At 40.5% G+C, this 26,623-nt stretch overlaps 1 protein-coding gene across 1 annotated transcript in view; it reads right to left on the reverse strand.

Annotated features, from left to right (window-relative positions):
• The window catches only part of LOC113634713 (interferon-induced very large GTPase 1-like), a 27,086-nt gene continuing 463 nt past the window's right edge, over nucleotides 1-26,623 (reverse strand). The window contains exons 2-4 of the mRNA XM_047816632.1: nucleotides 12,792-13,169; nucleotides 8,526-8,569; nucleotides 1-5,069 (exon numbers count right to left, since the gene is read on the reverse strand). Of these exons, the coding sequence (XP_047672588.1) occupies nucleotides 321-5,069; nucleotides 8,526-8,569; nucleotides 12,792-13,169 (5,171 nt within the window). The 3' untranslated portion in view covers nucleotides 1-320. The remainder of the gene's footprint in view (nucleotides 5,070-8,525; nucleotides 8,570-12,791; nucleotides 13,170-26,623) is intronic.

Consider the following 26,623-nt stretch of genomic DNA (forward strand, 5'->3'; position numbering starts at 1 on the left):
TAAAATATGATTGAATATTCTTTATTATGCTTGAAACATGAACAAAAAAATCTGATTATAAAGCACATTGTAGGATTAATATTTCTACTGATAACTTTATTCATTTTTAAATGGTAAGAAAGAAAAAAATGACTGTGTGTATACAGTGCATAAAGGTAAAACAGTGTGCGTGTAAATAGTGATCGTTCTAATAGAATAGAATCTAATAAATGTTTATTGATTATATTTTTTGTTATTTCTGTTACTAATACAGGTAATATAACTGGTTCATAATTAAGTTGCTGTTTATTCTGGGGTTTGTTTAGAAGAGTTGTCTTTCATCAGATATAATGATCCAAACTCTCAATAGCTTGTTCTTTAGTGAAGTCTCTCCACTCTTTGGGGATCTCACCATCACCCTGAAATGTTTTACCATAGTACTCTTCCAGGTCTTTCTGGAATCTGCACACAAACCATTTCCAGTATGCGAGCTGTGAATTGTCTGGGGTGATGCTCCAGGTTGCATAGACTCCTCCTGCTGTTCTGTATGATTTGAAAGGAATACACACACCATCACTACCATGTGGGTAGAAACCTCCATTACTTTGCACATTTGTTGTGCAGAAAGTAGAGCTGAGATTAGTTGTTCTAATGTAATAGCACCCATTCATACCATCTACCCTGTGGAAGGGGACACTGTGATCTCCATCATGATTCTCTACTGTGTGGGTGCAGATGGCTTTACAGAATGGACACTGAGCCCAGCAGCATTTACAGAGATGTTCAATCAGAATCTCATCTGGCTTCTTCCTGAACTTCTCAATTTTGATGTCTTTTACATCTTTAAAGCTTTTGTCTAGCTCTGACATCATGTCAGTGAGACCATAACTAACAAGCTGCTGTAGAAAATCCAAGTCTGTAATTTCTTTGTGATCAGTGAAGGTTATTTCTTTTAAGCTCAGTTTAGCTGTTAGTAAACTGGTGAAACTTCTCAGCCACATGTCTGCATCACCACAGCTGTTCTTAACCTCTTCAGTTGCAATGTGAACAGCATTTCTTACAGTCTCCACTTTCTCTTTTAGATTTCCTTTAAAAATGTTCAGAACTGTGTTGTTCTCAGAAATGTACTCATTAACCTTCTCTGTAATGAAATTTTTGAAGTGATTTTCGGGATTATGAATGTAATCAGTGTACTTGTTAAAGTCCTCTTTTTCTGCAAGACTTTTCAAGATGTGTTTCTCAAGCTTTGTTCTGTTGCCATTAAACTCTGGCATGTTGGATCTGATCTCTGTTGCCAAATCAATGGCAGATTTATTGTAAACTGCTTGCAGGATGGATTCTCTCAGGTTACTGCAGATCAGTTCACCAAACACTTTTGTTGTTGTTGCTCCTTTGCAGTAGTTTCTAAAGACGCTGTAATACTGAGGTTTCTTCTTGGACAGATAAACTCTTGGATCATTTGCGTCCCTGAATTGTTTATGGTGCTCAGCAAAGCTACAATTCATAAGTCCACTCACATGAAGGCAGAGATCCAGAGTGAACTCCTTTTTGAGCTTAATTCTCTGGTTCTCACCGTGGTGGTGTTCAACTCTCTTCTTGACATGGTCTGTTATTTCCTGTATATAGCCGTCTTTGTACCCGAGTCTTGTGATTTTGATGCATGTCTTCTTGATTATTCCATCGGTTTCTTTGATCACATCTATAACCAGAGTTCTTACTAAGTGATTCTCTTCATAAGAGAGTTTATTCATGCCAGGGATGTAATGAGTAACCTTCTGTCTTTTGAGATTTGCAATGTAAGGTGAATAATCTGGCAGTTTGTCTATATGTCTGTAGTCTGACAGAGACATTTGTTTATACACAGAAGCTTGGTCATTACCCACAGACAAAATCTTTACAGCATCTTCCCAAAAATTAACAGTTCTCTCTACAGGTGTGTCTTGTGTCATCTCAGTGACCCATTTGTCCCACAATTTGTCAAATTCTTTTTCAAGAACTTGTTCATCTGTAATTTCACTTTTCAGTTTCAGAGCGAGGTCTTTGCTCAGATTGAACAGTTTGGTGTTGTATTCTTTTTGTGTGCTTTGTAGTTCAAAAGTCTCTCGTGCATGTTGCTGTTGTATAACTTCATTCACAGTTTGTTTGGTGTTTCTGACAAGGTCTTCATAAAGTTCTCTGATTTTCATTTCACATCTCACTCTCCACTGAATTAAAATGTCTTTGTCTTTGTCCTCTTCAAAGAAACTCTTCATTGAGTTGTCCACTTCCTCTTTGGTCTTTTTCATGGAAGAATAAAGATCCTGTTCTTTAATTTCTTCTAGTATTTCATTTTCAATTCTGTTATAAAGATTTTCTTCAATTGTTAACATTGCACTTCTGAGGGTCCAGGTCCATTTTCCAAACTCATTCTCCAGTTTTCTGTACACTGTTATCTCCAGTGTGTTTTTGAAGCTAAACACAAAGTTCTCATTGAGTAATGCATTCCAAAGGTCACTAATTCGTGATTTAAACTGTGAGAGAGTGATACCAGTAGACGGAGTAGCTTTTTTGAAAATGTCTTTCTTTAGATCCTGGACATTTCTGCTGTATGATGGGTTTGGTGGTGCCATTGGTGGACTGCCCTCCCAGAGCTGTGCAAAATAATACACATCATCTTGTACATTGAATTCAATAACATCACTGAAACAATCAGCTTCACAGTCTTCTTCTTTAGCAGCTAGCTTGGTCATTTCATCCAGTTTTTCCTGTAAGCGTCTCCTTCCTTCCATGTTTTTCTCTCCAGCAGTGATGTCTCCAACATTCTGATGGACAAACATGCATCTGGGATTCAGTCTGACCTTCTTCATCCTCAGAAAGGCCTGAACAACAATCTGAAGGATGTCCTGCATCTCAGCAGGGTTCTCTCCAAAGATGTTGATCAAGGTCAGGTTTCCGAGACCAACAACAAATGTGGCGAGTTCATTGTCATGATGACGAGTGGATTTCCCTGCAAGCTCAAGCGCTCGAAGTCCTTCAGTATCTACAACTATAATGTAGTCAAACTTCAGCACTTCCTTCATCTCCTCTGACACTTTGACCAGCTGCATGAAGGCTCCTCTGGTGCACCTTCCAGCACTGACAGCAAACTGGAGACCAAACATGGCATTCAGCATGGTGGATTTCCCAGAGCTCTGAATCCCCATAACTGACAGCACAAACACCCTCTGATCCCCCAGTATCTTCACAAGTTCATCTAGAACTGCTGAAACCCAGATCAGAGGAACATGAGCAGCATCTCCATCCATCAGCTCTAGTGGATGACCAGATTTCAGGACTTCTGCTGCAAGCTTAGGGAGAGAGGTGAAGTTTTTTTCTTTATATTGTTCATTGGATTGTTTTACAGAAATAAAAGCCTCGTATATTTGTCCCATCTCTCTGAGGATGTGTTCCAAACCAAAAGTTGCTGCATTCAGTTTTTCTGAAATTTTCTCAAGCTCATTTTGTTCCAGCTTCATTTGATCTGATTTGTCATGTTTCTTCTTTAGGTCTAAAACTGCCTTCCACTTTTCATTGTACTTGTCATGAAGTTCTGAAAGATCACCTGAGGTGTGTTTGTCCAGGAGAATCCCAACCCATTTTAAAAAGAATAATCTTTCATTTTCTCCTAGATCTTGCAGCGAGGAGGTGAAATGTTCCATAAGACCAGAGAGTCTGTAATTATGCTGATCTTCACGTGTTTTCTTCATTTTTTCTTGTTTTTCAGACTTCTGCATTTCTAAGTTGTTCCCATGAAGTCGATGCAGGTCTTTGTTCATCTCACACCAGTCGTGCCATAACTTCCCCTGACAGGGCAGAAATGTTTCCTTTAATTTAGAACCTTTATATCCCTTTAACTGGCTCATGAGCATCTCTGCAGCTTTTTTCCCTATCTTGCATTCAATGTCATCTTCATCTTTTGTAATCACTTCATGTTTGTTCAGATCTTCAGTTCTAAAAATTGATGGTGACTTTGAAAGACACTCTTTGATGGTTGTTCTGAGATTCTTGGCTACATCTGACTGATTTCTGTCTTTAAGACCAATTCTGTAATTTCCACTCTTAGATCTAGTAGCACATGATTCGTCCTCAGAAAGTAGACAGATCAGTGGTTTGGAGTCTCTGAGGAGCTTCTGTATTATCTCCTTATATTCTGCTTTTTCAGGATTAGAGAAAAGTACAACATTCACTGAGGACATTTCAATCAGGATTTTCATTTGCTCTTTATTAGCTTCTGCATCACCATGGAGATTACAGAACGCCACACAGTCAGGGAAATAATCAGTTTCCTTCCCTGATGGACAGAACCAAGCGATCTCCACCATTCCATCCATCAGGAGCCGGTTCTTGATGCTTCCTGGACAGTGTCTGTGGAAGAATGTGTGATGTTTATCATTGATCAAGCTGTTCATCAGCTGAGACTTGGATGAAGAAACAGAGCCGAGCCTGAAGAAAGCCACCATTGCAGTTTGAGCTTCAGACATGGCCTGGTTTTCACTGACCGCAGCAGAGTGACTCCTCCAACTCTTTCTGATTTGGCGAAAAGTCCAGAGAGGAAACTCAATCTCTCTGGTGAAGGGATTGGGCACCAGCAGAGGCAGAGCGTACTGACACTGATCTAGTTTCGTCACTATTAGCTGCTTTAGAAAATGATCAGAGCAGTGGAACACGGCCATCTGGACATCCATTGGGTGAATAGAATATTTATGGGTTTCACTGTCCAAAGATTCTGTCTTTGTCAAAAAAAAATCAGCAAAGTCATCGTTGTCTTCTTTATCTCCGGTGTTTAAGTAAGTGTGTTCAGATCTGCTGGAGTCTTCTTTAGTTGTAATGTACCTTGCTCTGTAGTCCATCATTAGCATTCTTTGTAGAAATGTTTCCACTAAGTTCTCCTCTCTACAAGGCTCCTCCTGTAATATAGTTATTTGAAGAACATCTGATGTTTTCATTTTTTCTTTGTAATTTTCATTAAGCTTCATTCTGATCATCAGTTGCTCTGGTTTTGTCATTTCAAGCTTTTTCTGTTCTTCACAAGTTGATAAATCTTCTGCTAATTTATCCCCAGTTATTGTTTTCTGTAAAATAAAATGTAACATTCTGGTTATAAATAATTGTTAAATGAGTCAACATTTCATCCATCACTTCCAATTACTAAGCAACAATAAATATACAGTTGTGACAGAGCTGTCTAAAGAATATATTAGATGTTGGAGTTAAGACAAAAGCAATTAGCCAGTGAGCTGATTTCCTCTCACATAGATTAACAACGTTTTCTTTTCCACATGCGTATCTTGGAAGCTGTAAATCAAATTCAGTAAGAAGACAAACCAACATCTAACCAGTATGTTTCAGTTTATAACATGAAGGACGAATATTTAACTGAAAAGTTGTAACTAATTTATTCAAATTTAAGGAATCTTTTTTATTGTTTTAAGAAGGATATAATAATATAATTATTCCTTCTTGCTTGAAAAAATATATATAATCAAGTATAAGCATGTTAGAAAGTTCTCCCTCAGTGTAAGAACCCCCTTGCCATACCCCCAGAGGGAGCCCTTGAAGGAATACAAACCTTTGAGGCTACGGAGGTCAGTTTAGGTTTCAACTTCCGGGCTCGCCAAAGTATTGCCAACCTTGTTGCATACCAAGCCGTTTGTATATCTCATTTTCTTTCTACCTTGTATGACCATTGTTCTGTTTAATCAGTTTGGACCATGTTGTTAGCCTTGTCCTTGTTAGTTTGTTTGCTCTGCCTCTGCTATTGTTTTGGTTTTAAACTTTTGGACCATGTTTCCCATTTACGATTTTGCCTGCCAATTTGGATTGATTGCTCTGGTTTTTCTCATTAAAGCTGTGTTCTCTACTGTGCATATGGATTCTTCTGACTCCTTATTACACTCATTTATCAGAAATGAAATCTGCTACAACTCTAGGTTCTAAGTCTGACAGACAGTCAGTTCAGCAATGTCTTTTGTGAGGCTGAGATTGTACTGTTCACAAAAAAAATAAACATTGATTTGTGTTTTAGTCACATCCCACCACTGCTGTAAGGAGCAAAAAGCAGAATTTATATACTGCTCTGCTGCCTGTCATCCTGCGACCACTGCATCTAGCCATTTGGTTAGGTGTTACTAGCCCAATACATCTCCTTACTCCTCATTCAGAGCTAAATGCTGCTCTCCTAAGCCTCTTCACTCAGTTCTTTCGCTGACCTTCTGGTGGTTGGTTCCATATCCATCAGGAGCAGAACAGGCTTAACAAAGCCACAAACACCTATATGATGGTTAGTCTCTTCACACTCAGCAAGAAATCTGATAACTTCAACATCTTTCTCTCTTTCTACTCCTCACGGGATAGTGATGATGGATTGCAGTGGATTACGAGGAGACTTTATTTCAGATAGGGATATCAATAAGATCAACCACTTTTGGATAAGTGTTGACTTCCCAGTCATCTTCCTTATTGTGGACAAGGGAATTTTACACATTTTTAATTGTCACATTATCCTCTTACACAATGTGAAATTAAAGATCTCTCTCAAGCCAGGTCAAGTGGCATTATTGTCATTTCAACCAAATACCTCCGATATAGCACACAGTGAAATGAATTAACATTCCTCCTGAATCATGGTGCAACATAAAACAACAACTAAATGAAGCAACACAGACCTACACAGGACTACATAAAGTGCAAGACAGTAATTACTAAAACTGGACAATTGGACCAGCAAAAGATGAGCGGACACTTCTAGTGTGGAGAAAATCTTCTTGGCTTTTCCCATTAGGGGCCGCCACAGCGAATCATCTGTTTCCACCTACCACTATCCGTGGCATCCTATACTCTCAAACGGACAGACATCCAGATATATCCTCTTTGGCCTTCCTCTTGACCTGGCAGCTCCATATCCAAAATCCTTCTTCCAATATAACCATCTCCCTCCTTTCACCATCTCAATCTAGCCTCTCTGACCTTGTCCCCAAAAACAGCCAACCTGAGCTGTCCCTCTGATGTGCTTGTTCCTAATCCTGTCCATCCTCGTCACTCCTAAAGAGAACCTCAACATCATCTTTGCTACCTCCTGTCTGACTCCTGTCTATTCCTCACTGCTACAGTCTCTAAAAATTACACCATAGCTGGACTCAATACTGTCTTGTACACCTTTCCTGTGTTTTTTTTTCTGACACTCTTCGGTCACACAACACTCCTGCCACTCACTCCAGCCCACCTGCACTTGCCTCTTCACCTCTTTTCCACACTCTCTGTCAGACGGTTGACACCAAATACTTAAATTCCTGCATCCTCTTGACCTCAGGCCCCTGTAACCTCACTGTTCTACTTCCTTCCCTCTTGTTAAAACACATATTCTGTCTTACTATGACTATGACTGATTCATTCCTCTTTTTTCAAGAGCAGACCTCCACTTTTCCAGGTGTTCCTCCACCTGCTGTCTACTCTCACACATCAGTGTCATCCGCAAACATCATTGTCCACAGAGATTCCTGTCTGACTTCATCTGTTGCCCTGTCCATCACCATAGCAAACCTAACCCTAACCCAGGATTTTGAAATTATACTTTTGCAAGTACACCTATTAGAGACTTATTAAATTAGTAAATTAATTTATCTTTAATTTGAAATTATTTATATCATCATAACTTCTGACATGGTCAGGTGTGAACGGTACAGTCTCCCTTCTCCAGCTATAGTTGGTTGCATCAGCGGTGGTGAGGAGACTGAGTACAGGATTACAGTGGATAACTTTGCTGTATGGTGTGAGGGGAACCATCTACAGCTCAATGTGACTAAAGGAGGGTTTCCTTCCACAAGGTCTCTGTGGACATGGTGGAGGATTCCAAATACCTGGGAGTTCACATTAATAATAATGGACTGGACTAAGAACTCTGAAGCTTTCTACAAGAAGTTCCAGACCCGTCTCTATTTTCTGAGGAGACTGAGGTCCTTCAACATCTGCAGCATAATGCTGAAGGAGTCTGTGGTAGCCATATCTTTGTTGTTTGCTGTTGCATGCTGAGGCAGTGATCTGAATGTAGCTGATGCCAACTGAATGAACAAACTCATTCGTAAGGCTGGTGATGTTGTAGGAGTGGAGCTATACTCTCTGGCTGTAGTGTCAGAAAGAAGGATGTTGTCTAAGCTGCTGGCCATCTCAGACAACATTTTCCACACACTCCATGATGTCCTGGACAGATACAGGAATACGTTTGGTCGCAGACTCGTCTAACCAAGGTGCTCCACAGAGTGACACAGGAAAACCGTCCTGCCGAAGTCCATCAGACTTTACAATTCTTCAGTACAACAACATATCTACTGTATATATAAGTCTCTTAGTGTATTCTTATGTTGGTGACTTGGAACTGTGGTAACAAATGAAATTCCCCCCCCCCCCCCCCCCCCCCCCCCCCCCGGGGATTAATAAAGTTTTCTGATTAAAAAAAAAACACTGATACATTTTCATTCAACACAACCCTGGAATGATGATGTCATTCCAAGAGTGCACAAGAATCTTCTTACCTGTCTCTCTTCTGTTGGGTCTTGTTTCTGGCATGTGACAAAGTCTGTGAATAAAATTTTAACAGAGCATTTAGAAGACAATACATGTAGATTTTATGCTGGCATCACTTATTTGTGGAGCCATTACATTTTCAGGTTGTTAGTCACAAAAAATAGGAATATTCTAAAGAAATGTAAAACACTGCTGTCATACTCCTCTTGTACATATCCTGAACTACTCTGACATATTTCCCTGCCACTCCTGACATCTTCATACTGTACCATAGCTCCTCTCTCCTCACCCTGTCATACACTTTCTCTAAATCCACAGAGACACAGTGCAGCTCCTTCTGACCATCACTGTACTTCTTCATTAACATTCTCAGAGCAAGAATTTCTTTTTCTGGGCATGAAGCCATACTGCTACTCACAAATATCCACTTCCTTTCTTAGTCTAGCTTCCACTACTCTTTCCCATAGCTTCTGTGTGTGGCTCATCAACTTCATACCTCTGTAGTTGCTACAACTCTGCACATCACCCTTGTTCTTAAATATTGGCACTACTCCATTACTTCTCACTCTCATCTTCTCACTCTCTAAAATCCTGTTAAAAAATTAGATAGAACCTCCACTGCTTTCTCTCCTATAAACTTTCACACTTGTGCTTTCTCTCCTAGACACAACCTCCACAGGTATGCCATCTGAACCAACAGTCTTTTCACTCTTGATTTGCCCTCACCTCCTTTCTAATCTTTGCTATTCCCTACTCTACAATATTCACCTCTTCCCCTCTCATTTTCCTCATATATCAACTCCTCAAAATAGTCCTTCCATCTCCTCACCTATTGGCACCTTTCTGTGTTTATATTTAATCACCCTTATCTGTTGCACATCCTTCCCATCCCTATCTCTTTGTCTCATTATTCTGAACAAGTCCTTCTCATCTTCCTTCATGTCTATCCTGACATACAACTCATGGTATGCTTTCCGCTTGGCCTTTGCCACATTTCTCTTCATCCATTGTAATCTTGTCTATTTTCTTCTGTCCTTTCTATGTCCCACTTCATTTTAGCTAGCCTCTTCCTCTGAATGCTGTCCTGTACTTCCTTGATCCACCACCATGTTTCCTTATCTTCTTTTCTTTTTCCAGATGACACACCTAGCACCCTCCTACCTGTCTCCCTGATCACTTCTGCTGTAGTTTCCCAGTCATCTGGAAGCTCTTCCTGACCACCCAAAGCCTGTCTCAGCTTCTGTCTGAATTCCTCACAACATTCTTCCTTTTTCAACTTCCACTACTTGGTCTTCTTTTCTATTTTTAATCTCCTCTTCTTCCTGACCAAGACATCTTACACATCACCATCCAATTCTGCCTGGCTGCACTCTCTCCTACACCACCTTGCAGTCACTAATCTCTCTCAGCTAGGCCTCGTCTACATAGAATGTATTCTACCTGCATACTCCTACCTCCACTCTTATATGTACAGCTATGTTTCTCTCTCTTCTGGAAACAAGTTAACAAAGTCCTCCACCATCGGTCTTTCTAGGTTACTTTCCTTGACACCAAAACTGCCCATCACCTCTGTTCAACCTCACCAACATGCCCATTAAAGTCTGCTCAATAACTGCTCTCTCCCATCTGGGAATACTCTCTATCACCTCATCTATCTCACTCCAGAATCTCTCTTTCACTTCTAACTCACAGCCTACTTGTGGAGCATAACCACTGTTGAAATTCACCATCACCCCTTCAATTTCTAACTTCAAACTGATGACTGTGTCTGACACTCTTTTCACAAAACATTCCTCACAAACTCAACCTTCAGGATCACTCCTACCCCATTTATTTTCCTATCCACACCATAATAAAAGTTTGTATGCCCCTTCAATACTATGTACTTTGCTCCCCTTCCACCTAGTCTCCTGCACACACAGTATATCTTACCTTCCTTCTCTCCATCATGTCCACCAGCTCTCTTCCTTTCCCTGTCATTGTACCAATGTTAAGAGTCCCTATTCTCAGACCTATACTCCTGCCTTTCCTCTTCTTACCTTTCGTTCCTTTATGAACCCTTCTCCCTACTCTCCTTCCTCAACCAAAAGTGGTCCAGCAGTAACCGATCCGATATGGAATTCCTACATGCGATATGGAATTTAAGTTTGGCATGTTTTACCCCAGATACCCTTCCTGACAGAACCATCTCTATTAATCCGGGCTTGAGACCAACACTGAAGTAGTAATGCAAATTGTAATTGTAATAACCTTTGAATCTGTTTAGTCTTTGCTGTTTTATCTGCACATAGTCAACGCTAGACAGAAGTTCCTTAGTTGTAACCAAGCATTCATTGTTTATTATACATTTGAAATAAAATTCTATAAACTACACACACTACACATAAATCACACATTTGTTCTTTAGTGAACAGCAACAGAGATACCAAGTTCTTGTATAGTGATGTTGCCGTGATAAAGACATTGTATTTTTTCTTAATTTAAATCTCCTTTAATATTTTGTGAACAGTGATATTCACAACTTTATCTGTTTCGTATCACAGACAAGAGAACACAGGCTATTGTAGGATCATATAGGGCACAAAATAGAGGAAACATTAGGGAAACATTACAAAATACAACACTATTTTTTGGATCATATGGTGCTGACCAGTGTTGTATAAAGTATTAGAAAGTAATACTTGAATAAAAGTACAAGTATCATACTAGAAAAAGACTTTGGTAGAAGTGAAAGTTGCCTTTTAGAGTATTACTCAAGTAAAAGTCTTAAAGTATCTGATATTTACTGTACTTAAGTATCAAAAGTAGTTTCCTGATATTTAATGTACTTAAGTATTTGAAGTAAAAGTAAAATTTCAGTGATTTTCGGTAGGCATAAGAGCAGGGGCGGTTCTGGGGCTTCATCTTTAGGGGTTTTAGCCCTCAGTGAGAATTTAAAACAAGAAAAGTTTTATATTATGTATTATATGACTACATAGTAAGCCAAAAGTTATGGTATTATTTAAAATGGCAAAAGTGGACACCAAAATTTTATGCGTGAAGTAATGATGCCAGTCTTGAATCAAATCAGTTCATGTATGTGTGCATTCTCTACAAACAGTGTGTCCAATGAATGCAGTCATTAATAAACAAATATTCACAAAGACCAAATCAATAAATGTTATTTTTATTTAGTATTGAATGGATTGTTTGCATTAATATTTTGTTTGTGCTATCAATTCTGGTAATAGTATAGTGAAATTTTACTGCTTTTGGTTGCCATCTGTGCGGCTTTCTGCCGATTAACGTTATAGATAAATGCCTCTAGCTCTGACTGCGCGTGCACACTGCGCGTACCTGTGCTTCTCCGTAGAGCGTGCGGACGTGTGTAATGCAATCTAGGAGCAGTGATTCGCCAAACCTCCCTTATTGCAGTCACATTTCTTCTGATTTTATTTTGTAGTAACGAGTAACGAAGATGCTTAGTGGAAATATAGCAGAGTAAAAGTATACATTTTATCTCGGAAATGTAGTGGAGTAAAAGTGAAAGTTGACATAAATTTAAATAGCGAAGTAAAGTACAGATATGTTAAATTTCTACTTAAGTACAGTAACGAAGTATTTGTACTCCGTTACATTACATCACTGGTGCTGACACCAAATTTTTCCACAAACATTTAAATTGTGCAACATGATCACATCAGACTACATGAAGTCTATTAGTTGTTCTAAATCCTATCTCCAATCATCTCAAGCATAGTTGAACAACTTTGTATGGAATTTTTCTTTGTTACTCAGACAAAAATGTGTATCTCAATTCAAATGTCCATCAAATCAGGGTTTGATCACCTCCAGCAGTGCCGGCCTCTGTCCGGTGTAGCTTAATGAACTGGGGTTAGGGTTAGGAACTAATGAAGTTAACTGCGTTCTGATTTTTCACAAATCAGAACAAATTTTTAGACAGTATGCAAATTAATCTATTATTAAATGATTTGCATAAAATTAACTTATTCTTTATATAGTTTGCCACCACAATTTTGTTACATTTAGTTTCAGGTCAATAATAAAGTTATGTAATTTGGCCTTGGGTGCCAAAACTTTCACAAGGTGTAAACACAGGTTTTTTTGTTTTGTTTTTTGAAATAAAATTTTGTTTTACATTCACTTCATTTGTCTTGAGTTTGTCTTTAATAACACTCAAATCTTTTCTGTCCCTCTATTTTAGGCATGTGATCAGGTTTAAGATTGCTCTGTTTCACTCCAAACCTAAAATGTCTAAAAGTATTTCATCTTACCGTCTACTGTTATCACAATGGAGTATTTTAACGCGTCATCACTACAGTTGTTCAGTATGCGTCTCAGTTGGATTCTGTCCTCTTCTGTAAAGTCATGAGGCTGCACCGCAAGTAAAAATACATGAGGCCCATGTTCATGTAAAACACAGTCTCTTATTTTCTGACTCAGTTCCTCCTGAGAGAGCTTTGGGTCAAACAGATGAGGTGCATTGATGATGGTGATATTTCTTCCCTCTACCTGTCTACTGACACTCTTACACTGCTTTACTAAATGTGGAGAGTCTTCAGTCTCAAACACAGAATTGCCCAGGATGAGGTTTCCCAAACTGCTGGTATGTGAGAGACTTTTCCCCAACAGAACAATCCGCAGCTCTGACCCTGGGAATATAAGGGAAAAACACATGTACAATACATAAGAACATATGTACAAAACAATAATAACTGTCTATTATTTATATATACCACTGAAATGTGATTTTCCTCAGTGGACATGATGCATAACAATGAAACTAATTTAACTGTAAAACAAGTGTATTTATCATAGACAAATGAGCGTCAGATTTATTTTTCTGTTTAAAAATAGCATTCATAAATTAAACATTCATAAATTAGACATACTGGTCTAAAGACCAGGCAGTGTAGAGTAGAGGCCATCCAAAACCTATGTAGTAAGCCAACATGGAAAAGCATGCAAAGTAATGCTAGTGGTGGTTCTAGGCTACTTATCAAAAAGTGAGGGTTGATGTACGAGACCATATAAGCTGGGAGATGAGCAAGGCCCCAATGCTGTCTGCTAATGTACACCAAATAACAAATTTTAGTATTTTTCCAGTCTTCAAATTACTGAAAGTATAAAAGTATATTATCAAGAACACTGAGTAATAATTTATAGTGGTGGCTCAACTGGTAAAGGCTCTGGGTTGTTGATCAGAGGATCGGGGTTCAAGGCCCAGCACAAGCTGCCACTGCTGGGCCCTTGAGCAAGGGTCTCACCCCTCCCTGCTCCACGGGCGCTGTATCATAGCTAACCCTGCACTCTGACCCCAACCTCCTCAGTTGGGGTATGTGAAGATAAAAGAATTCCACTGTGCTGTATAATGTATATGTGGTGATAATAAAGGCTTCTATGCCCCCGTTCTGCTGTTAAGATGTTTTACCCTTTACATAAGAACAAACAAAGACTTGTTACTGTCAAATCTGTTGTTCCCAGGAAGATCCACAATAAGAAGTAATTAGTGTGAGCGTAACTGGTGTAAAAAGAGAACTCATTTCCTGTATTCTTTTTTTCTTTTTTTTCCCTACTTTTTCTTTACAAAAGAATGGCTTAGTGAACTCCACAAAATGTTGTCTTTAATTATTGTTCATAGGATATAATTTTTATTCCTTCGGAATTTGTTTGGGAGGGCATGTTATTGGTGGGACACTTCGGTGGGGCTTCCTCGTGTGCGCCATGTGGTCGCCTCAGTCCGTCTTCTGTATGAGGCCGATGACGCATGTCCTTCTCGCTTCTCCCTTCAATATTCGGTTGTGTGTACCGGTGAAGGAGAAGCTGACGCCCCATGTCTCAACTTTTATTTCTTTTCTTACAGTAAAAAGAGCTGAGTTTCATTGAGTGGTCATGTGGTCCTTGTGTGTGTGAGAGTGACCGGTCCAGACACGTTACATAATTTGGTGCCGTGACCCGGATGTACCAGATCTGCTGTAGCCGATTGCTGGGGTTCGACAACACAAGAACACAACGCTTCTGCAACCGACCGATGAAGGATCTTCATCGTTGATGTTTTAGTGGCGCTGTTTGGACATGAACTGAACTGAGTAACTAAACTATTGATTCACATCACGCGTTCTCAGTTTTTGTTTTTCCCTTGTCTGTTTAAGAATACAGTAATTGTGAAGTAGCTTAAGTTTCTCTTTTGTGAACTTTTCTCTATTACTTGAAATTTACATCATGGCCAAAGGGGGATTGAGTGAAGATTTAGTGACGCCACAAATTGGCATGGGGCGTGGGTTGTTTGGGGTATCCAAGCCTGTAGTCAGCAAACCACATATCTTGTTCTATGAATCCGTGACTGACCCGACCCTGAATAATGAATCGAGTGAGCCAAATTCTTCCACCCCTGCCAATGCTGGTCCTGACAATGTTATGCAGCAACTACGTGACCTCATTAGTGAGCTTGCCCACATGAGTGAGTGAGTGAGTGAGTGAGTGAGTGAGCGAGTGAGTGACATTCAGGAGTAAGGGGGGGGGGGGGTTATGTAGAGGTGACTGACACAGGCTGCTCCACACAGCAACAGAGAAGGCTTGGATGAGCAAGGAAAGACTTCACTGCATCATTATTTTTGTTGAATAGATTTTTGTACATGTACTTTAACTGGGTTCCGAAGGCGGTATATAACTTTCGGGAAGCGGAGTTTGATCGGGAGATTATTCCATTACGCTGCATTATTGATGCCTGCAGTCGGGTGCTCTCATGTTCGCTCTGTTTCCGAAGCTCTGTTAGCTCGGTAATTTAGACAATAGGCTGTTGACAGAGTAATGTTAACATTCGGTTAAAAAGGTTAAAACAATGCTTGTGTAGTCGTGTCGAATTGTATGCACTTTTGGGAGTTATATGGTACGTTTAAGTTACTCTGTCTTTTTCAGACAGCAAGATGTAGGCTATAGGCTAGTTAACCTTAGCATAGCTTCCTGTCACTCATTAACTTAGTTGAAACTCCTCATGTGGCTGCAGAAGTGGATGCAGAACCCCAAGCGGATGATGTTTCTGGGGTACCTGAAGCTGCCGGTTCATCCTCAGTTGATAGTGAGACCAGTGGGCAAAAAAAAGCCTCTTTTGGGGGCAATGCACGATCTTGCTAAACCAAAAGCCAAATCTGCCTCATCTGGTGCTATGACGTCCCTCAAGATAGTTGAGAGCTACTTAGCTGAGGACAGCACTGAATCACTGACCTCAGATCCTGCAGTGACCTTCTGGTCAAAAATGATGCAGCCACAGCCAGCCCTGGCTCATGTGGCCCACATCGCTCCAGTCTGCTCCCCTCACATGTGGAGGAGCTTGTGTTCACAAAATACAACATGGAGAAATTTTACTGAGAGTATGTTGGCAGATGATGTGTTCTTCCAAGTGAAATATGGTTAAGTTATCGTTAACATAAAAGATAAAAAAAAATAAATAAATTAAAAAAAAAATTAAAGATGCCCTGCCACACGTATTTCATTACTTTTGTGGTAATGTCTGACGTTTACCATGGACTCTGTAACATTTTTTGTTTACCTTTTTTCAAGCCATTCTAGTGTGGTATAGAAAGCCTACAGGAAGACTCAGCTCGATTTGCGCCAGTTCTCATTAATATTCAATGAGCTATGCTGCTTGGCTCCGATTGGCTAACCGCTAGGATATGAGAGCATGACTATTCATTCACCCAGCGCAATAAGTAGCCTAGGCTAGAGGAACTTTGTTTACAATCACCTGGAATTGCGGCAGAATGGCTTCTTGGGTATATTTGACGTTCAGCCATCCTTGCTGTATAGGAAACTCACTGAGCTACACGAATTCTGTGGGCGTGGTCTCAAGTGGGAGAGCTCATGAATAGTAATGAGCTCGATCATTTCTACGTCACTCTGAGCAGCTTTTCTAACTTACCTGATTTCTCTGCTTATTTCTTTTAAGTGGCTAGAACTGACCGGGGAGGTAACAGTTCATTTTCACATTCCCGACACAACACAAACACACATGGACCTAACACATATAAAAACAAATCCACGGTTTTGTGTGGAAGGGCACCTTTAAAAACATAAAAAAAAAAAATAAATAAAAAAGAATTAAAAACATAAAACATTAAAAAAAACTTTTTGTCTATTTTTTGGCAGACAGTTGACAATAGCAGGGCTGTATCTTTTAGTATTATATAGAATACAACTTTTGTTCTGCCAGATCTCCCAGTCAGGGTTTTAGTTCTTGGAATTCTGTGCATTAGAAAGAAGTTCTTTCAGAAGAAGAACAGTTCTTTGAAGTATTATTTGTTTTTATTCTGTCTGTTCAGCGTCCTCCAACAAGGACGGGTGGTTGTGGGATTCATAATGTTCACAATGGTATTTTATTAGTTGTTGGTTTAACCATGGATGAGGTAATGGCTGTTATGTTATTTTCTTTTCAATGACGTTCCTTGTTACATGTTCAAAAACATCAACCAATATTGATTATGAATGAATATAATTAAAGAATACTTGCACTATAACGTAAATTAGAAGGTTAACACAAAAAAATGGATTTTTATGCCTATTTTGAATACAAATACAAATACTTTTCCCCCCTCAACAAATACAAATACAGATACGAATACCGGATACACCCCTAACACACACACACACACACACACACACACACACACACACACACACAAGCATTGGGAATTGCAATTCTTTGGGCCTCCAGAAAAAACAAAAGCTACTCATTTGTAAATATTTTGCACTTGTAATATGCATTTGTCCAGCTGGGGGCAATATCATCTCTACCGACAAGCTTCGCGCACACACCCAAATGGGGCATTGCATTTCATTAGGCCTCCAAAAAAAATTCATTTGTAAATATTTCACACTTGTTATATGCATTTGTCCAGCTGGGGGCAATATATTCTCTACCGACAAGCTACACACACACACACACACACACACACACAAATTGGGCATTGCATTTCATTAGGTCTCCAAAAAAAAAATCGTTTGTAAATATTTCACACTTATTATATGCATTTGTCCAGCTGGGGGCAATATCTTCTCTTCTTCTACCAACAATCTGGTGGGCAAAATAGACATTAGAAGTGCAAAATGTAAGGCTGATCACACAAAATGGTGATAATTGTATAATTTTTTATTTATAAGCATTCAAGTCAATTTGACCTAAAAAAAAAACAGGCTTTATTATTTGCTGACATTAAAAATGGTCATAATGGTTTCAAAACAATCTCCTGGCTTTGAAATATACCAGCCTGTTATTGTGCATCAACTTTTGTGCCTCTATAGTGAAAATAATTAAAAATTTCAGATTTTTTTTTACTAAAAATGAGACATTTTTGTACATAAATAAGGTTTATTATACCGAATATAAATTTTTTTTTTGCAAAATATGTTATGTTGAAAACAAGTTAGACTAAAAAGGTGAGAAAAAAAATGGCTATCATATATATAGTTCATTTTTTATAAGCAGTTACAACAGACAAGGTCAAGTTTTCCTGTTACGCTCCTAATTTGCATAGGAGGAAAATATAAGGGTTAATAAATAAAATACACACAACAGGAACACAGACAGCACCAGACATGACACAAGAAATGACTAGAGATGAAAAGTATTCCTTGTCTATGGCAGCATGGCACGGCTAAATATCAGAATCAGGTTTACTGGCCAAGTGTGTTGACACACACAAGGAATTTGGTTCCAGCTGTTTGTGACTCTCAAAAGTACAGATATCAATAACATTATACTATACAAACACTATACTGTACAAGACAATGCAGACGATGAGATACAATATAGACAGAATGATTATTAATTATGAATATAGAATATGAATGATCAGTTATGTACATAAAGTGTGGGAGTGCAAATAACAATATTGTCCAATATTATGCTTTTTGCTTTTTGAAGGGTCAGTAGTGATTCAAGATACAAGTCCTGGAGAGTGGGCAGGGGGGCGCAAATTATTTTTTCTGCTGTTTTTACTGTGTGTTGCAGTCTGTTTCTGTCCTGTTTTATTGCTGCACCAAACCAGATGGTGATAGATGTGCACAGGACAGATTCAATGACTGCTGTGTAGAACAGCATCAACAGCTCCTGTAGCAGACCATACTTCCTTAATTGACATAGAAAGTACATCCTTGCTGGGCCTTCTTGATGATAGAGTTTATGTTGCACTCCCATTTCAGGTCTTGGGAAATGGTAGTGCACAGAAACTTGAAAGTCTTCACAGCTGACACCGGGCTGTTGGATATTGTGTGGGGGGGAGTAGTGTTGAGGGATCTTTCCTAAAGTCCACTGTCATCTCCACAGTTTTGAGGGTGATTAGCTCCAGACTGTTCTGACGGCACCATAGCACCAGCCACTTCACCTCCTGCCGGTATGCAGACTCCTCACCATCTTGGTTGAGACCGATGAGCGTAGTATCATCTGCAAGTTTCAGGAGTTTAACACTTTTTGGTCACTTGAGGTGCAGTCATTAGTGTAGAGGAAGAATAGAAGTGGGGAGAGGACACATCCCTGTGGAGCGCCAGAGTATACACCGAATACTGTGAAGTGACGTGACGTGACGTGACATACTGCTAAGTATGGTGACCCATACTCAGAATTTGTTTTCTGCATTAAACCCATCCAAAGTGCACACACAGCAGTGAACACACACTGTGAACACACACACCGTAAACACACACCCGGAGCAGTGGGCAGCCATTTATGCTGCGGCGCCCGGGGAGCAGTTGGGGAGTTGGGGTTTGGTGCCTTGCTCAAGGGTCGCACCTCAGTCGTGACCTTAGGGTTAGGAGTCAGACTCTCTAACCATTAGGCCACGACTTCCCCACAATACTGGAGGTCTCACCTGTTGTTTCCTGTCTGTCAGGAAGCTAGTGAACCACTGACAGATGGAAGGGGGTATAGTGAGCCTTAGGAGTTTGGAGTGGAGAATTTCCGGAATTATAGTATTAAAAGACAAACTGAAGTCAACAAACAGAATCCGGGCGTATTTCCCTGGGCAGTCCAGGTGTTGCAGAATGTAGTGCAGTCCAATGTTGACTGTGTCACTGATCTTTTTGCACGGTAGGCAAGCTGTAGGGGACCCAGCATCTGTTCTGTTTCAGTCTTTAGGTGGGCCAATACCAGCTGTTCAAAGGTCTTCATGACAACAGATGTCAGAGTGACAGGTCTGTAGTCATTTAGTCCAGTGATGGAGGATTTCTTGGGGGCCGGGATGATTGAAGAGAGTTTGAAGCAGGAGGGGACTTCACACAGCTCCAGAGATCTGTTGAAGATATGGGTGAAGATAGGAGCCAGTTGATCAGCACATGCTTTGAGACAGGAGGGGGAGACCCCGATTGGGCCGGGAGCTTTCCTTGTCTTCTGTCTCTGAAAGAGTCGATTCACGTCCTCTTCACAAATCGTGAGTGCAACTTGATTGCTGGGAGGAGTTGTTAATGGTGTTCCCAGAGGTGTGATGTCAGTGTGCTGGGTTGGATGGGAGGTGTGAAGATGTTGTCCTCAAACCTGCAGTAGAAGGCGTTGAGGTCGTCAGCCAGGTCTTTGTGTGAGATGGGGCGACTCTTGTAGTTTGTGATGTCTTGCAGGCCTTTCCACACTGATGCAGGGTTGTTATCTGAAAGCCTGCTTTTCAGCTGTTCAGAGTAGCTTTTTTTGGCTATTCTGATCTCCTTTTTCAGTAGGTTCCTGGCCTGCTTATACTAAGCTTTGTCCTCCCCTCTGTAGGCATCTTTCTTGGCTTGTCGAATTTTTTTCAGTTTGGCGGTAAACCATGGCTTGTTGTTACTGTATTTGCAGAAGGTTTTGGTTGGCACACACACATCTTCACAAAAACTGATGTAAGATGTCACAGTGTCAGTCAGTTCATCCAGGCTGTCAGTTACAGCCTCAGAGATACTCCAATCAGCGCAGTCAAAACAGTCTTGTAGTTCCTGCTTTGCCTCACTGGTCCATCTCTTCACTGTTTTTACTACAGGCTTAGTAGATTTTAGTTTTTGCCTGTATGTTGGAATAAGATGAACCAAGCCGTGATCAGAGTTCCCCAAGGCTTCCCTGGGTACAGAGCGATATGCGTCCTTAAGAATTGTGTAGTAATGATCCAGTGTATTTTTCTCCCTTGTGGGACAATTTATATGCTGTCTGTATTTTGGAAGTTCAAGTGTTAGTTTTGCCCTGTTAAAGTCTCCAAGAATAATAAAAAGAGAATCCGGATTATTTTGCTCCAAGCCAGATATTTGGTTTGCCAGGTTTTGCAGTGCATCACTCACGTTGTTCTGCGGTGGGATGTAAACTCTGGTCAGTATGAATGAGGAGAATTCCCACAGTGAATAAAACGATTTACAGTTAATGAACATTGATTCCAAGTTTGGGCTGCAGTATTTATTCAGCACTGTGACATCTGTACACCAACGTTTGTTAATGTAGAATCAGGTTCCACCGCCTTTCATTTTACCTGAAAGCTCCGTTACGTAATCCGAAGTGGAAGCCCGAGAGAAGTAATCCACTGTCTGGGATTGAGTGACTGAGCCAAGTTTCAGTAAAAGTAGAAGCAGAGAGCAGCGGAGAAAACAGAGAACAGCGGAGCGTGAAAAGTCCTTGTTTGTTCCGTTGAGAAGAAACAGTTTGTCCATTTTGTTCGGCAGTGAGCGAAGGTTCACCAGGTGAATCGATGGGTGCGCAGTTCTAAATCCCCTCTCTCGCAGCTTCACTAGCGCACCGGTGCGATTCTCTTGCCAGCATCTCCTCCATGTCCCATAGAGCGCAGCTGCTCCTCCAACTAAGATTTCAAAAAAACTATTTGGGTTTGTGAAAACTGGTGAAAAGTTGTCTGGAGTGAACTGCCCAATGTTAAGCAGTTCTTCTCTAGTGTAAGTTATCATGGTAGGGTAACCAAACACAGAAAGAAAGTACTAGAGAGAGTCATGCCAAGGCTGCCATCTGTGGCCCCATCTTGTCATCATCCAATAGACATGACAATAGACATCATCCAATATGATCAACCATCAGCCATCAACCATCATGACAATAGTCATCATCCAATAGACAAGACAATTAACACATGCGGAACAGGTGTGCAGAGGCGGGGAGGAAGAGACAAGGGCGGGACAGACACGTGAACATCGAACATAAACAAATGCTCATGGCCAAAGTCTGAGCTGGACCCTGACAGTACCCACCTCGAGGCGCGGTTCCCGAAGTGTCAATCTAGTCTCAAACCATATCCAAGGGGACCATGATCCCGACGAGATCCAGGAGGTAAGAGCAAGGCACCCGGTGAGGCAGGTGGGGGGAGCAAGGCACACGGCGAGGCAGGTGAGGGGAGCAAGGCACACGGCGAGGCAGGTGTGGGAGCAAGGCACACGGCAGCACAGCCAGAGAGGGCCGTGCGACGTCCACAGCCAGGCAGAAGGGCCGAGGGACATCCACAGCCAAGCAGAAGGGCCGAGCAACATCCACAACCAAACAGAAGGGTCAAGCGACGTCCACATCCGAGCAGAAGGGCAGAGCGATGTGCACATCCGAGCAGAAGGGCTGAGCAATGTACACAGCCACGCAGAAGGGCAGAGTGATGTCCACAGCCGAGCAACGTCCACAGCTGAGCCGAAGGGCCTAGCAATGTCCACAGCCGTGCAGAAGGGCCAAGCGACGTCCACAGCCGAGCAGAAGGGACGAGCGACGTCCACAGCCGAGCAGAAGGGCCGAGCAATGTCCACAGCCGAGCAGTAGGGCCAAGCGACATCCACCGCCAAGCAGAAGGGCCAAGCGGCCGACCCCCAACAGACCCATGTCTCGAAAACCAGCGGTCAGACCCATGTCTCAAAATCAGAACGGGAGTGAAGGCGGGAAAAATCCTTCGCCACGGAGCAAAAAGTAAACAAAAATATCCATGGGGCAAACTCATATGGGCCTGCAACACCCCCTGCAGTCAGGAAGTGAGGCGGCGTCCTCCGCGGGGAAAAATACTCCCATAGAGTCGGTCCAGGCTGATGCTATCTTATGGTAGGATATCCCAAATGTAGGATAGCTAAAATAAACTGGTTTAATAAATAAAACACACAAAACAGTGACACAGACATCCAAAACAAGGACAGAGACAAAAACAGATATTACACAAGACATGACTAAAGAGAAAGCCCGGCTAAGTACACATAACAATTAGACATCAGGAACAGGTGCGCGGAGGCGGGGAGTAAGGGAGGGGCAGACACGTGACACAGAACAAACAAACGCACATGGCCAAAGTCCGGAATGGATCCTGACAAGTACAGGAAATGCTTGGTGGAGGATGCTAAAAGAAGATCTAGAAGTTACTAAATTCACTGCTTCTGTACTGCCACAAGCTTCCTATGAGGCAAAACTAAGCTGGCACCAGTTGCTACATAATGCATTTGCAGGTAATTCATGTAATTAGCCTGAATGTGTTGCACCTGGCTGCTTTAAATTTACAAAGTAAACATTAGAGTATGCATAAAGTATAGCGGAAAAAGAGTCAACTGCAGTTTAAGTAAACTTATTAAGTTTAAGATTAAGTAAACCAAAGATAAACATTTCATGCATGAACAAGCAATATGAAATTACAGTAAACTTAAAAGTAACAATAACAGTAAAACAGCAGCATTTGCTCCACCATCCATTATTCTCATGTTCTCATAAGCAGATTTATTTTTTCACAGAGACCCTTTCTTCTGTCTAGTATTTAACCCAACATGTTAAAGTCGAGGTTTTTGGACTTTTATGGCAATCTGCATAATATCACGACTAGAAAGCTACAAGTAATGTATGTACAACATGGCAAATACTGAGCTTTCAGTGTGTTGATTACAGAATATTTTGACATTATTCTTCTTCTATCATTAGAAATGGCTTCATATGACTGTCTGCCTTCATATTAGTTCTCTGATGGAGAAGATTCAAACACTAGTTAGTAAGTTAGTAAGAGCAAGAACAGTGTAGCCTCTGAAGAGGAAAGTCTGGCTACTGTAGTACACAACTAGTAGAGCACTTACAGCTTGGCAAATGGGTGACCACTTGGTGGCATAATCACAAAGCCAAATCGCTAAGATCGCCCATGGGAGGACCACTCCTTTCCACTCTACATGTCTAACAGGTTTGTTGTGCTCAGTGAAGTACCTGCTAATAAACCTGTTATAGCTCTGGTTATAGGTGAATCCATCTTACAGTATGTGGAATTATCTAGGCCTTTAGGGCAGGGGTGTCAAACTCAGGCAATTATATCTGTAATTATATTTGGCCCGCAAGATCATATCAAATGTGCATTACAGCTGGCTAGCCGCATGCTCGCTAATACTACAAATCCCAGAATGCCTTGCCACTGTATTGACGTGTAGTCACGAACAGCAAGCGCCCCTCATTCTCTGTTGACAGTCGTTAACAACCATGTTAGTCACATCGGGCAAGTTAATTCCACCCTCCACAAAAATGGCCAAACGAAAGATGGACAATAGGAGCTTTCAAGACAGGAGGGAGGCAGATTATCTGTTCATGAATACAGATCTGTTTGTCTTGTGTGCTAATGGAGCTAACGTGTCTGTAACGAAAGAATATAACATAAGAAGACACTATGAAACGAAACATTATGAGAAGTATAAGGACCTGGACGTAAAGCAGAAGCTCCAGAAGGCGGAGGAGATGAAAAAAAGTCTGGTTTCCTGGCAGACTATGTTCATGAAAGCAAAATCATAAAGTGAAGCTGCTGTAAAGGCTGTAAAGCTTTATTGTGGCAGCAGAGATGGCAAAATCTGCCATGAGGGAGAGTTTGACAAAAAGTTTATGGTCAAAGTTTGCGACATCGTGTGCCCAGATAGAAGGCAAGAATCAATGTGCAGAGTAAATCAGAGTGTAGCAAACTAAGTTTGAATATATGTTTTCTTTATGCACGTTTTCTACTCCAAGGCATGAACTGTTAATAGTCGAAAAGTTGGATTTTCATTGAATGAAATTATTATTTTTGGTTTTGTTGTTGTTGGTTTTGAAAAAGATCCACTTCAAAAAGGAACTTAAAATGATACAGTGAGGGGCATAATTTATTTTATTTATTTAAATAAGAAATGAACACCACTGATGTGTCTCTTATTTCAAATTTAATTTCTTATGTGTTTGTAATATCAAGCTCTGGTTCTTCCAAATCCTGTGTTCAAGCAAATCAGTTGCAGTTAATTTTTCAAAGAATATTCAGTTTGGCCCGTGACTTTATCTTGGTTTTATATTTTGGCCCATTGTGAATTTGAGTTTGACACCCCTGCTTTAGGGGCTACTGACTTCTGGCTGGAGTCTCACTGCTGAGAAGCATAGAAGCAGATAAGTGAGCCATTGATGATCTGCGACCAGAAATACATTCAGTAAAAATGGGCGAAGTGGGGTGTCAACTCGTCATGTTCAATTTTATTTGTGTAGCATTTTTAATAATGGATATTGTCACAAGCCAGCTTTAAAGAAATATATTTAAAAAATCTGAATATAAATAAGTTTTACATTTAAATTCTTATTTATCCCTAATGAGTAATCCAGAGAGAGGAGATGAGGAAATCAATGGTATAATAGGATACAGAATGAGCACCCAAGCAAATTTAGAGGAGGGATGAGGTCAATGGTGCCACACAGTGCTGCACCAAATGAATAAATCAACCATGGGGTAGTGTGCAATCATATATGCTATCTTGGCTACAAAGTTGTTTTTAATTTATGATTGGGTGTATAGCCTGCAGCTGTGTAGAGAATAACACCAAAGTGCTATTAGAGATTTGTTCTTCTTATAATACAAACATGACTATAAATATGTGGACATAATTATAACTGAGTCTTTGCATTTAAATGACATTAAGCACCTATTATAGAACACACATAGAGGATGGCAATAAGAATAATGGCTTGCATTATTACTTGCACTGGAGCAAAATCATAAATGTATTGTTTTAATGTTTATTATTATTATTAGGGCTGCATGATTAAGGGAAAATGTTTCGAACAGTACATACATTCGAACTTGACTGCACATCACATTTTTTACTTTATTGATACTGCTTTTAATCGTAATGCAAAGACCGGTCATCGGGACATAAGCTGTCATGTACAATAAAAGCGCCTGCGCAGCGGCAGGATATCATTTAACACAAAAAGCTGCCTAGACGGTGGACTTGCGCTCAGGATTTTTTTATTTTTTTTTGAGCGGCGTGTGGACGAATTTTTTCTACGCACACACTATTTTTTCCTTACTAACAGACCGCTGCTAACTATAACACACCGTTGCCATGAAAAACAGAGCGTTGCCATGGACACCCAGGATTCTAACCGAAGAGACGGAGCGCACTATTTTCTTTAGCGGAAGCAATACAATTGTTCAGCAGTTTCGTGTTGCAGCCACAGGCGTATGAGACCTGTAACGAGCACGAAGCCGCGAACTCGTTCTGAATATTTTAAAGGCGTAACAGCTGATGAAAAAGCAGAGACAATTGTAGACGAAAATGAAGAGAGATTTTATCTTAGTTTTTATTTTATACAAAACATTTTGTCTTTTTTCGTCAACAATAATGCATGTTAATTTAGTCTTAGTCAGCGTTTTTGGACAGTGGTGCAGTCTTGTCATCGTCTCGTCTTAGTCATGAAAAAAAAGGTTGTTGACGAACATATTTCGTCTCGTCTGGTCTGACGAAATTAACACTACATATAACAGAGGTAGCATTTTTTCTGTGTCCGTCTGCTCGGCATCCATCTTCACCCGTTCCGCGCTGCACACCGGAAAATGTCACATGACCATACGCGCCACACGTGCCACTGCCTAAACTGAAACTCACTGGTCTTTTTTTTTATTATTACCGGATAGCGGTGTAGTGTATGAAATAGGCAAACAGCTTTCAGAGAGAATGGGTTGTCATGTCCACACCTGCATATATTTATTATTTGTTTATTTCACAAAATCGCAGCATTTTGCGTCATATAATCGCACAGGCTTGATATCGCGATTGCGATATGATTAATCGTGCAGCACAAATTATTATTATTTATTATTATTATTATTATTGTTGTTGTTGTTGATTTACAGGTCAGTAACATGTTTTTTACTTAGTATAT

This window comes from Tachysurus fulvidraco, chromosome 7 (genome assembly GCF_022655615.1).
Source record: "Tachysurus fulvidraco isolate hzauxx_2018 chromosome 7, HZAU_PFXX_2.0, whole genome shotgun sequence".
NCBI classification, from domain to species: Eukaryota; Metazoa; Chordata; class Actinopteri; order Siluriformes; family Bagridae; genus Tachysurus; species Tachysurus fulvidraco.